Source organism: Heterodontus francisci, chromosome 4 (genome assembly GCF_036365525.1).
Source record: "Heterodontus francisci isolate sHetFra1 chromosome 4, sHetFra1.hap1, whole genome shotgun sequence".
Taxonomy (NCBI): Eukaryota; Metazoa; Chordata; class Chondrichthyes; order Heterodontiformes; family Heterodontidae; genus Heterodontus; species Heterodontus francisci.
Window position 1 is genome coordinate 116,930,994 of NC_090374.1, and position 12,950 is coordinate 116,943,943.

Genomic DNA, 12,950 nt, shown 5'->3' on the forward strand with positions numbered 1-12,950 from the left:
TGTGGGCCATCAGCAGCAGCAGAATTGTACTCAGCCACAATCTGTAAACTCATGGCCCAGCATATCCCCCACTCTACCATTACCATCAAGCCAGGAGACCAACCCTGGTTCAATGAAGAGTGCAGGAGGGCATGCCAGGAGCAGCACCAGGCATACCTCAAAATGAGGTGTTAACCTGGTGAAGCTACAACACAAGACTATCTGCGTGCCAAACGGCGTAAGCAGCATGCGATAGACAGAGCTAAGCGATCCCATAACCAACGAATCAGATCTAAGCTCTGCAGTCCTGCCACATCCAGCCGTGAATGGTGGTGGACAATTAAACAACTAACTGGAGGAGGAGGCTCCACAAATATCCCCATCCTCAATGATGGGGGAGCCCAGCACATCAGTGCAAAAGATAAGGCTGAAGCATTTGCAACAATCTTCAGCCAGAAGTGCCGAGTTGATGATCCATCTTGGCCCCCTCCTGAAGTCCCCAGCATCACAGATGCCAGACTTCAGCCAATTCGATTCACTCCACGTGATATCAAGAAACGACTGAAGGCACTGGATTCTGCAAAGGCTATGGGCCCTGACAATATTCCGGCAACAGTACTGAAGACCTGTGCTCCAGAACTTGCCGCACCCCGAGCCAAGCTGTTTCAGTATAGCTACAATACTGGCATCTACCCGGCAATGTGGAAAATTGCCCAGGTATGTCCTGTACACAAACAGCAGGACAAGTCCAACCTGGCCAATTACCGCTCTATCAGTCTACTCTCAAATCATCAGTAAGTGATGGAAGGTGTCATCAACAGCAAGCGGCACTTGCTTAGCAATAACCTGCTCAGTGACACCCAGTTTGGGTTCCGCCAGGGTCATTCAGCTCCTGACCTCACTACAGCCTTGGTTTAAACATGGACAAAAAAGCTGAACTCAAGAGGTGAGGTGAGAGTGACTGCCCTTGACATCAAGGCAGCATTTGACCGAGTATGGCATCAAAGAGCCCCAGCAAAACTAAGGTCAATGGGAATCGGGGAGAAAACCCGCCGCTGGCTGGAGTCATACCTAGCGCAAAGGAAGATGGTTGTGGTTGTTGGAGGTCAATCATCTGAGCTCCAGGACGTCACTGCAGGAGTTCCTCAGAGTAGTGTCCTAGGCCTTCAGCTGCTTCATCAATGACCTTCCGTCAATCATAAGGTCAGAAGTGGGGATGTTCGCTGATGATTGCACAATGTTCAGCATCATTCATGACTCCTCAGATACTGAAGCAGTCCATGTAGAAATGCAGCAAGACCTGGACAACATCCAGGCTTGAGCTGATAAGTGGCAAGTAACATTCGCGCCACACAGGTGCCAGGCAATGACTATCTCCAACAAGACAGAATCTAACCATCTCCCCTTGACATTCAATGGCATTACCATCGCTGAATCCCCCACTATCAACATCCTAGGGGCTACCAATGACCAGAAACTGAACTGGAGTAGCCATATAAATACCGTGGCTACAAGAGCAGGTCAGAGGCGAGGAATCCTGAGGCGAGTAACTCACCTCCTGACTCCCCAAAGCCTGTCCACCATCTGCAAGGCACAAGTCAGGAGTATGATGGAATACTCTCTACTTACCTGGATGGGTGCAGCTCCAACAATACTCAAGAAGCTCGACACCATCCAGGACAAAGCAGCCTGCTTGATTGGCACCCCATCTACAAACATTCACTCCTTCCACCAGCGACGCACAGTGGCAGCAGTGTGTACCATCTACAAGATGCACTGCAGCAACGCACAAAGGCTCCTTCGACAGCACCTTCCAAACCCGCGACCTCTACCAACCAGAAGGACAAGGGCAGCAAATGCATGGGGGCACCACCACCTGCAAGTTCCCCTCCAAGTCACACACCATCCTGACTTGGAACTATATCTCCGTCCCTTCACTGTCGCTGGATCAAAATCCTGGAACTCCCTTCCTAACAGCACTGTGGGTGTACCTACTCCACATGGACTGCAGCGGTTCAAGAAGGCAGCTCACCACTACCTTCTCAAGGGCAATTAGGAATGGGCAATAAATGTTGGCCTGGTCAGCGACGCCCACATCCCATGAATGAATAAAAAATGTCAGCAGTCCTGCACGTGACCCACGCGCCATGTTACTGTGATTATGCAGCAGGTGGCAACTTACCATCATGACAGCGTCCATTCCCCCCCAATTACGTGGCGGGGGCAGCATTGGCAACGCCGTGAATGGCGTTACCTGATGTTGGATCACGTGCTGGCACCATCATTAAAAGGTTGCCAGCCCTGCATTTACTCCTTCCTTGAATGGTACAGCAGCAGAGTTATTGAAATGGTCTGTACATTAGCATCAATTGCAACCTCAGCAAGCAGAACCCCTGGGCATAGTACTGAGAATGTCAAACGTCAGAGCAAGAGTGGCCCCATGGTTCAGTTATATCTCCCAGCTGATCCTTCTCCAGGCTGCAAGGGAAAGGCAGCAGGTCCTCTTCCCAGATGATGGCAAGAAGAGTTCCTCCCGCCTGACCAAGCAAGCCTGGACAGAGATCGCAGAGGAGGTCAGCAGATGTGGGGTCAATCGTCGTAACTCAGTCCAGTGCAGGAAGAGGGTCAGTGACCTCTTATGCTCAGCCAAGGTAGGTTCAGCGGTTCAACATAGCTTGATGCGATCCGCTTGCCCATAAGCATAAAGGTGCACATTTGAGACAGCCATTCTAATGATTGGAAGGTCATAGCATAATGATAGCTGATTACTGACTGCATAAATGAGACCAGTTGCCCTCGTTTCTCTCATTGGCCACATTAAACCCATGACAGTGACAGTCATTATAAGAGAAGCAACATCCCCCGTTGCAGAATAGGGGCCCATGTTAGGTTTGACGTGCTGAATAGACATTTGGAACTTAACAGTGCATCCTTAGTCTTTCAGGAGAAGAGGGCCCTAAAAGTAGGGAGGCGTCCAGGACCGGTGGTGGGGTGCCCGACCTGAGGCCTCTGTCACAGGCCAAAGATGAGGCACTGGAGTTAGTCGGAAGCCAAGGAGCACGTGCCATATCGGACGCTGAGCTCGGGGTCCCAGATGAAGAGAGCGATTATTGACAAACACATAATAAATTGAAATTACTCTGGGATGTAGATTATCAGACCCTGGGGATTAATCGGCCTTCAATCCCATCAATTTCCCCAACACCATTCCTCTACTGATACTGATTTACTTCAGTTCTTCTCTCTCACTAAACCCTGTGTTCCCCAACATTTCTGGTATGATTTTTGTGTCCTCCTTTGTGAAGACAGAAACAAAGTATGTATTTAGTTGGTCAGCCATTTCTTTGTTCCCCATAATAATGTCCCGTTTCTGAGTGTAAGGGAGCTACATTTGTCTTCACTAATCTTTTTCTCTTCACAAACCTATAGAAACTTTTACAGTCAGTTTTTATGTTCCCTGCAAGCTTGCTCTCGTACTCTATTTTCCCCTTCTTAATTAGTCCCTTGGTCCTCCTTTGCTGAATTCTAAACTGCTCCCAATCTTCAGGTCTGTTGTTTTTTCTGGAGAATTTGTATGCCTCTTCCTTGGATCTAATGTTATCTCTAATTTCCCTTGTAAGCCATGGTTTGGCTACCTTTCCCGTTTTATTTTTGCACCAGACAGGAATAAACAATTGTTGCAGTTCATCCATACACTCTTTGAATGTTTGCCATTGCCTTTCCACTGTCGTCCCTTTAAGTAACGTTTCCCAATCCATCATAGCCAACATGCGCCTCATACCTTCGTAGTTTCCTTTACTAAGATTCAGGACCCTAGTCTCAGAATCAACTACGTCACTCTCCATCTTGATGAAGAATTCTATCATATTATGGTCGCTCATCCCCAAGGGGTCTCGCACAACTAGACTGTCAATTATTCCTCTCTCATTACACAACACCCAGTCTAGGATGGCCTGTTCTCTAGTTGGTTCCTCAACATATTGATCTAGAAAACCATCCCGTATACACTCCAAGAATTCCTCCTCTACGGTATTGTGACTAATTTGATTTGCCCAATCTATATGCAGATTAAAATCACCCATAATTACAGATGTTCCTTTATCGCATGCATCTCTAATTTCCTCTTTAATGCCATTCCCAACATCACCACGACAGTTTGGGGGTCTATATACAACCCCCACTAACGTTTTTTGCCCCTTAGTGTTTCTCAGCTCTACCCATGCAGATTCCACCTCGTCAGACCTAATATCTTTCCTCACTATTGCGTTAATTTCCTCTTTAACCAGCAATGCAACTGCACCGCCTTTTGGTTTTTGTCTGTCCTTCCTAAATACTGAATACCCCTAGATGTTCATTTCTCAGGATCAGTTGTGAAGCAGACATAGTCACCGGCCCTCCTGAACAAAGCATCGGTCACCTCCTTGATGCAGCGGTCCACTGTGGATTGAGAGACCCCAGACATGTTGCCAGTGGATCCCTGGAATGATCCCGAGGCGTAGAAGTTTAGGGCCACAGTAATTTTGAGGGCCACAGGCATAGGGTGACCACCAAAGCCCATTGGTTGCAGGTCATCATTTATCAGTGCACAGAGGTGTGTGACGGCCTTTCTGGTCACCCATAATCATCTCTGGCACTGGCGCTCAGACGTCTGGAGGTATGTTATATGAGTCCTATGGACTCACTGGCATATCTGGGCTACTGTGTGCCTGGGTGGCTACGGCTGCTCGTACGTGGGAGTTTCCTCCTGGGCCGTAGCTCCCTCTTGGGTCCGCCTCTAGCGAAGATGCCTGACCACAGCAAGGGGATCAAGGAAAACAGGGCGGATCATATCCATCTCTATGCTCCTGGTAACTTCTGGTACCTTCAAAAGGTCAAGTACACCTATCTGGGCAGAGATTTGTGTTAATTTCTGGTTCCACAGCATTCCGACATGTGCTCTATGGTATGGCCTGACGTTGCCCGCATAACCTTTAAGTAAGTGCAAGCCATCATGACCATCGGAATACCATATGAGGTGCCTGCACTGGACCCCCAACAAAAGCAACTTATACAGTTGCCCAGTTCTGCGCACCGCCTGCCAAATAGTGTATCCATTTTCGGAGCTCCCCCCCTTCCCCCACCCCCGCAACGGTACAGAATTGCAGAGTTCCCCCTTCCCCTCCTCAATGATAGACAATTGCAGAGTTTCCCCTTCCCCCCCCCCCACCCCATGCTCTACAATACACACCTCCCTTCACTTCGGGGGATTAAACTTAGTGGCTGTGTCTGATGTTGCAACAAATCCGAAGGATAGCAATGCACCTTTGCAGGCACCAAGTGCTCTCGCCTCGGTGGCGCCAACTTTTCAATGAAGGGAAAGTGAAGGCACGTGAGTGTCGCATGTCAAGCCGAAGATTGCAAACGGCTGGTAGGATCAGGCAAATTGCATTCTACTCAACACAAAAAGGTACTTTACATATTTAAATTATGGTCCAGTCGCAGAGTGCCGGAGGTGCCGCAATGGATCTTCACCACGCTGGGAAAATCGGAACCCGGCATTACGGCGTTGGGTTCCATGGCAGGCGATTCTGCTCCGATTCTCCAACCTCCCTCGCCACAAAACCCACCTTCCGGCTGAGCACAAGATCCAGCCCATAGAGTACAAAAGCAAGGAAGATATGACAAACCTTTATAAAACTCTGGTTTGGCTCCAACTGGAGTATTGGTCGGGATTTTATGTGGCCCCCTGAGGGGGGATTGGACATTTATCTCAATAATTTTTTTTAATTATATTTTAGTATTTGCACTTATTTCCTTGCAGCAGTTATACCGGGTAATAGCCAATCTGCAGTTCATATGCTATTCCAATGTTCAACCACTGCAGAATCCTTCAAATATGTACAAGATGTGTAAAAATGTTATCTATTGCTACATTAAAAAAATTAAAAACAATAAACGGATCAATTTAATTTTAGAATAGTTGATTAAACTTATCAGAAGGTTGATATTTGGTTTGAGAACAACTTTTTCAAGGAGATTATAACTTTGGATTAATCCAAATAAGGTGATAAACTGGATCCCGTTGCACTTGTTGGCCTACCTTGTAAAGTATATGCACCCAAGGAAGCAGCATCTGACAAAGAACAAAGTAGGCGTCCATGAAATATGTCTCTTTTAATTTGAAGGTACAACAAATACCTGTGAAAGAACAAATTTAAATGAACAACTGTTTCACAAAATACTCATTTTAAGAAGCTGGCATAGCAGGCCTGATTTTAACCCCACCTCCCCACCCCAGCACAGAAGCTGAGCATTAATACAATGACAGACACACTCAAGCTTGAGCGATCATTCAGCAAATCACTAGCATCCTAAAAGGTTCTAATGCTTGGATCAACCCAGTGGAGTCTTGCAGTCTAGCACCAGGAGAGTCTCTTGATTTGTGGTGATCTGTTGCATGCTACAGAACTATGTCATTTGGAAGGACCAAGCATTGCACGAGGGGCAGGAAGGCCAAATCTCAGCATAGGCTGTAGCGTTGAAGATGGAGCTACCTGGACATGTTGGAAAACCAGTGCTGCAGGAGACTGTGACTCTCCAGGCAGATTGTCACAGAGATTTGTGTCCTCATTGCAGAAAACGTCGCACCTCACAGCACTGCTCGCCATGCCCTGCAGTAGCCGTCAAAGTCACTGTGCCCTTGAACATCTTCGCCTCAGACACCTTCCAAGGATCAGCGATGGACCTTGGTGGCGTCTTGCAAGAAGCTGGACACCGCTGTATCTTGCAAGTCATTGATGCCCTCTTTGCCAGAGCTGGACAGTACATTCAATTCCAGACAGAAAAGTCTTGCAGACACAAAGGGTGATGGATTGTGCCTCCATCACTGGATTCCCCCAGGGGCAGGGCATCATCAAAAGCGCCCAGGTGGCTATCATGGCACCCAGTGACTGTCCAGTCAGCTTCATCAACAGGAAGGGCTTCCATTCCCTCAACGTTCAAATGGTCTGTGACCACAGCAAGAGCTACTTGCATGTGTGCACTTGTTTTCCTGGCAATTGCCATGACTCCTTCATCCACAGTCACAGCTCTTCATTCCACACGACAAACTACATGAATGGATTCTAGGGGATATAGGATATCCCTTGAAGAGATAGATACTCACCCCTCTACGAGAACTCGAGACAGAAGCACAGAGACTCTACAATCGAAGCCATCTGCTCACAAGGGGCACCACTGTGCAGGCCATCGAGCTTCTGTAGATGCAGTTTGAGAGCCTGTATCGGTTGGGTGGTGCCGTGCAGTACACTCCAGCAAGGGTCTCACGCATTGTGGCGGTGTTACAGCCACGTGCTGAGGTTTCGGTGGGTCCCACTGTTCAAATCCTACCTGACCACAGCAAGTGTGTTTTGTTATTAGGATTTAACCCCTTTGTGTTTTATTTGTCAAATAAACAGTCAACAACAGGTTTTCTCATAGGTTTAAAAACAGAAAATCGATTGTTTATACATCAATACGCCTTATCCCGCAATTATCACAACTGCATCCACTCACATTCGCTTGCACGCGCACACACACACGAGACAGATAGAGAGGGAAAAAAGGGGTAAATGATTATAGTGGGTGGTAGGTTTCAGGGGAGTTCATGGTAAACCTGTAGAATTCTTTTGGAAATTGAGTTTTCGTAGGTTGCAGGCCTGAGGTGTTTTTAGATTTCCCTCTTGGTTGAAAGTTCATTTGAAGACGGTGGATCACTTCTAGTTCACTGCTGTATAAAGTGTAGATGTAGAATTTCACAGCAGGGTATGTGCCTTCTGGTTTGCTGGAAACAAGCTTCTGGATTCTGCTTTTCTTCTTTCTGGGGTGTCTCAGTCTAGGCTACTTTTGAAGGTCAAGCTCTGTTACTTCTCACCTCCTGGTTGGAGACTCTCTAGTCTCTTCCCCATGACGATTGTACAATGGCCCAGGACATGGCTACTTCACACCTTCTTTGTTTCAGAAGACACTCAATTTGAAAATGTTTTAGGATGGGTGTAATTGATATCTCTTAGCTTTGAGGATTTTCCTTTGTCCCTGTCAGACGCTTTGAATATACAAAGGCTAAGCCCCTTTTCTCTTCAGCGGCCATTTTGGAGCATTGTTCGCTATTTAAAAGCAAGTCCATTTTTTAAAGACAAAGTCAGTTTCTATAACTCTTCAGACCTATCCACAATTTGTATCATCACACTTTTTTGTGTCTGTGTGACAGGTGCTCAGCTGTATTCTCTATAACATGGCCAAAGAGGTGTGGACATTGACGAGGGTGAAACGCTGGATGGACACAGCTCATCGGACTGAATGGAGAAGCAGGAAGTGGAAGAGGAGGAGGAAGATGCAGAACACAGAGGGGCGGCACAGTGGCGCAGTGGTTAGCACTGCAGCCTCACAGCTCCAGCGACCCGGGTCCAATACTGGGTACTGCCTGTGTGGAGTTTGCAAGTTCTCCCTGTGTCTGCGTGGGTTTCCTCCGGGTGCTCCGGTTTCCTCCCACATGCCAAAGACTTGCAGGTTGATAGGTAAATTGGCCATTATAAATTGCCCCTAGTATAGGTAGGTGGTAGGGAAATATAGGGACAGGTGGGGATATGGTAGGAATATGGGATTAGTGTAGGATTAGTATAAATGGGTGGTTGATGGTCGGCACAGACTCGGTGGGCCGAAGGGCCTGTTTCAGTGCTGTATCTCTAAACTAAACTGCACAGAGAGGTGGCCGGCCCCGGCGCAGGGCTCAAGGGATTTGTCAGGATGCCATCAACATCAGGGATCATCTGATTCAGACTTGTTTCAGCTGAGCCCCTCTAACTCAGGAAGAATGGCAGGGTATGGAACTCACTTTGAGCTTCCTGTGAGAACACTTTCATTGAAGACGCAGCCTGGAACAGATTAACGTTTGCTGCTGTTGAAGGATGCACATCTGCCCAGGGGTTTCATTGTCATCATTCACAGATCCTTGCTCCCCTTCACCACTTCATCCCTCTTTTCTTGTCCTGCCATTAATAAAAGGAAGCTCACATGTCTGGATTCATGTGTTAACATTTACATGGTGATCAAAAAGACAAAAGGTGCACAGTTACAGGTGATATACACCCCAGTGACCCACTCAGTGCTCTGCCTGACGCGATGGCCTCCGCTCTCGGCCAGTTCTACACGGTGCTCCCTATGTGGCTTCGAATGAGATGGAAGCAGCCTGCTCACTTGCCTTGACTTGTAGCTGAGATGCATGTGGCAGTCAAACTCATTGCGGGAGGTGCTTGTGTGGGCACCTCCAGAGGTTGCTGCACCAGTGTTATTGCAGGAGCAGCGTCTGCCACTGGGCTGTGCTGCACAGATGCTCCCTCAGAGGGACCAAGGAGGTTATTAATGATGATGGCGCACCATGAGGGGTGGTACCCTCATCTTCCTCGGTGAGTGCTTCAGCCTTTGGCTGGAGGGGACTACCAGCAGAGGCACAACAGGCATCCCCTCCAAACATCTCTGTGCCATTAGCACCACTGACCGGTTAAAGCTACAAGTGTGTGTCATACATCCTGTGAACATCAGTGTGGAGTTCCTTCATGCACTACATGTGCTGCCACATATGGCTCCCCATGAGGTTGGCAAATCTTTCAATGGAGGAGCTTATGCGCTCAAAGCCCTGAGCCATGGAGGTGTACATGTGACAGATGGACTCCTTCATTCTCAGCCCATGACCATGCACTGCCTCAGGGAACTCTGACATGTGGGAATACATCTGTTGCTGCTGGTCTAAGTAGGGGCTCCTATCCTGTGACTCCTGAGGTCCTGTATCTGTGCCCGGCTGAGCAGGACAGCAGTTGTCCTCCATCCTCCAAAAGGGACAAACCACAGTTGCCTCTGCCTCTTTCACCTCTTCCTGCACACTCGTGCCACTCTCATCATACAGTGCCACCCAATCTAATTGCATGCAAGGTCCCACTGAAGTGACTGTATCTGCACTGATAGAGGGTGCACTTGCAAGGTATGACGGTGCTTGGTCTGAGGTCTGCTCTGTCAGCACGTGGCCCAGTGATGGTGTATGAATCGGTCTTTGCACCTTGGCGTCAGCTCCCGCGGGAGACACAAGAAGAGATCATGAGGACTAGCCTTGGAGAGCAGAAGCCTCTGCAGAGCTGAAGCTTCCCAATGCAGCTGAGTCTTTGGCATGCTGTTGGACAGGCTGGAGTGCAATGCACCCCCTTAATGTACACATTGCAGTTTCTATTCACGCTCTGCATCAGTGATTCCCATCTTGCCTTCCCCGACTTGCACGTGGTCAACGACCCTAGCGATCTCCATGACCACCTCTTCCATTGTGGTGATGACGTGTAGGAAGGGAACCCCTCCTCCTGTCTAAGCACTTTACGTGGACATTGTGAGCCCATTTCTCCTACAAGGACAAAATAAAGGCACTGCTGGACTCTATGGCCAATGCCAAAGGCTGATTCACATAAGAAGGTCCATGTATCAGTGCTGACAGGTCCTGGGCAGCACTATAGCTCTGAGCTTTGCTGAGATGTCAGTAAGTAAGCTCCTCCTATGTTCAGGAGCAGCATGTGGCCTCAGACTCCTCAGTTAGAGTGTCCGCTCAAGGTTGAATACCCAGAGGCCTGTCCTAAGGGTTCAGAATTGCACTCACCTTGCCAGAGCGAATAAGGTAATTGAACCTCTTCCTGCAGTGGATCCAGTGCCTGCGGACCATACTGTGTCTACTCATTGTCTCCGCCACCTCTATGCAGGCATGCTTGGTCTGAGAGGGTGGGCTTCTGCAGCCACCCTTCAGAAAGAGAACCTCCCTCCTCTTCCTCACTGCCTCGAGAAGGACCTCCAAGTCGGCATCTGCAAAGTGAGGGGCAGCCCTGCTCCGGGTTCCAGCACTCTGCCTTTCCTGCTCCATGTGTTTTCCAGCAAACAAATCTGTAAAACGGCAGCCATAGTAATGACTGCTGTGGAGGGTTTAAATCAGGTCTGCACTTCTTCAGTCCCATCTCTGTTCCTACCCAAGCAGCCGCTAATTGTCTGCCAACCCACCCTCCAGCCAATTAACAGCCCACCCCTGTCAAAATCGGGACCTATGACTGCTTTCCCCAGGGGCAGGATTGTGACCCGTAAACAGTCCCAACATCCATTTCCCGACCCCCGTAAGGAAAATCAGGCCCAGTATTTTAATACTGCAGCAACAACCAATGAGGGAAAACCATTACAGAACAAATCAAAGATACATAAAATCAATATCAAAAAGACAAGATAAAGAGAGCCTCTATGAACTTATCTTCTTTTTAATTTCCTCTATCTGCCTCTGATATCTGCTTCTCACTCCCTGGGGTCATTTGCATTCTCTTTTCCCTCATATTATTTATTCTCGTTCTCCATTTCTTATTTGCTCCACTCCAGTTTTACTGTTTACCTTTCTTCATGTCTGCTTATTTCTGGCCCACCTGTCATCCTACTCTACCATCAGTTTATTCCCTCAACTACCAATGATGCCTGTTTGGATCCAAGGCACCACAACAACTTCACCACATGACCTCAGTGATGCAATAAATAAGTTCTTCTTTAAAGTGAATCTGACTAATTTTAATTTAAATACATATTTGAACAGAAATTACCTCCATTTATCAGGAAAGTCTGCAGCAAAAAGCAGCGCCTGCACTTCAATTAAATAGCTGACCTCAGCCTCTGCACTTAATCAGCACAGAAGACATTTATTATATGCTGCTGACAAACGGCAGTTATCTCTTAAATGGGCTGTCTGCTTCTGTCAGTTAACAAATGAAGGTGAGAAATGGAAGGAGACAGTACATTTTAAATACATAATATAACCTGAAAATGGTGCATCTCTCAGTGCAATCAAAGCAAAATCAGAGCATGATCAGAGCAGAGTGAATCACAGCAATAACACCCACAGGTACTTACTTTGGTGAAATGGGCTGAGCTATGGCAGATGCTATTTAATATTCAAAAGTGTGAGATGATGCATTTTGGGAAGAACAATAGGAGCGGTGATATAAACTAAATGGTACAATTTTAAAAGGGGTGCAGGAACTGAGACACCTTAGGGTTCACATACACAAATCTCTGTAGGTGGCTGTTTAAAAAAAGCATACAGGATCCTTGACTTTCTAATAAAGGCATACAGTACAAAAGCAAGGAATTAATGCTGGACTTTTAGCAAACTGGATGAGGAGATTTTTTTTTACATAAATAGTTATGATTGGAATGCACTGTCTGAAAGGATAGTGGAAGCAGATTCAATAGTAACTTATAAAAAGGAATTGGATATACACTTGAAAAAGAAAAATTTGGAGAATAAGGGGAAAGAGCAGGATAGTCATCCTAATTGGATAACTATTTCAAAGACCCAGCTTAGGCACGAGGGACCAAATGGCCTCCTTCTGTGCTATAAGATTCTATGATTCTATGCTCTTGAGACAAGACTGCTACTTAGATGTAAGTTTATAACCATATACATTATTAGTTATTTTTGGAGTTAGGGAGGAAATGATGTAACAAATTAAATTGTGTAAACAGTGATTTCTAAAGAAAGGTGAAGTATTTCCTAAGGGATGGGTCAATAAAATACTTTAGCAACAACAAGGTGTATTTATAAAATTCTTTAACATACTAAAATGTTCCAAGGAACTTCACAGGACTGTTATCAAATAAAATTTGACACTAAGCCGCAAAAGGAGATATTAGGGCAGATGACCAAAAGCTTGAGCAAAGAGGTAACTTTTAAGGAGCATCTAAAAGGAGGTAAGAGGAGTAGTGAGACGGAGAGGTTTAGGGAGTGATTTCTAGAACTTAAGGCCTTGTTAACTGAAGGCACAGACGCCAATAGAGGAGCAATTAAAATCGAGGACACTCAAGAGGCCAGAATTGGCGGAGTGCAGATATCTCGGTGGGTTGTAAGGCTGCAAGAGATTACAGAGTTAGAGAGGGGACCAAACCGTGAAGTA

The 12,950-nt window shown here is 47.0% G+C and overlaps 1 protein-coding gene across 3 annotated transcripts in view; it reads right to left on the reverse strand.

The window, feature by feature from the left end:
- Positions 1-12,950, reverse strand: part of frmd3 (FERM domain containing 3) — a 387,539-nt gene that overhangs the window by 185,752 nt on the left and 188,837 nt on the right. For all 3 annotated transcript variants that reach the window (XM_068028875.1, XM_068028873.1, XM_068028874.1), the window contains one exon: positions 6,059-6,156. In XM_068028875.1, coding sequence (XP_067884976.1) covers positions 6,059-6,156 — 98 coding nt within the window. The remainder of the gene's footprint in view (positions 1-6,058; positions 6,157-12,950) is intronic.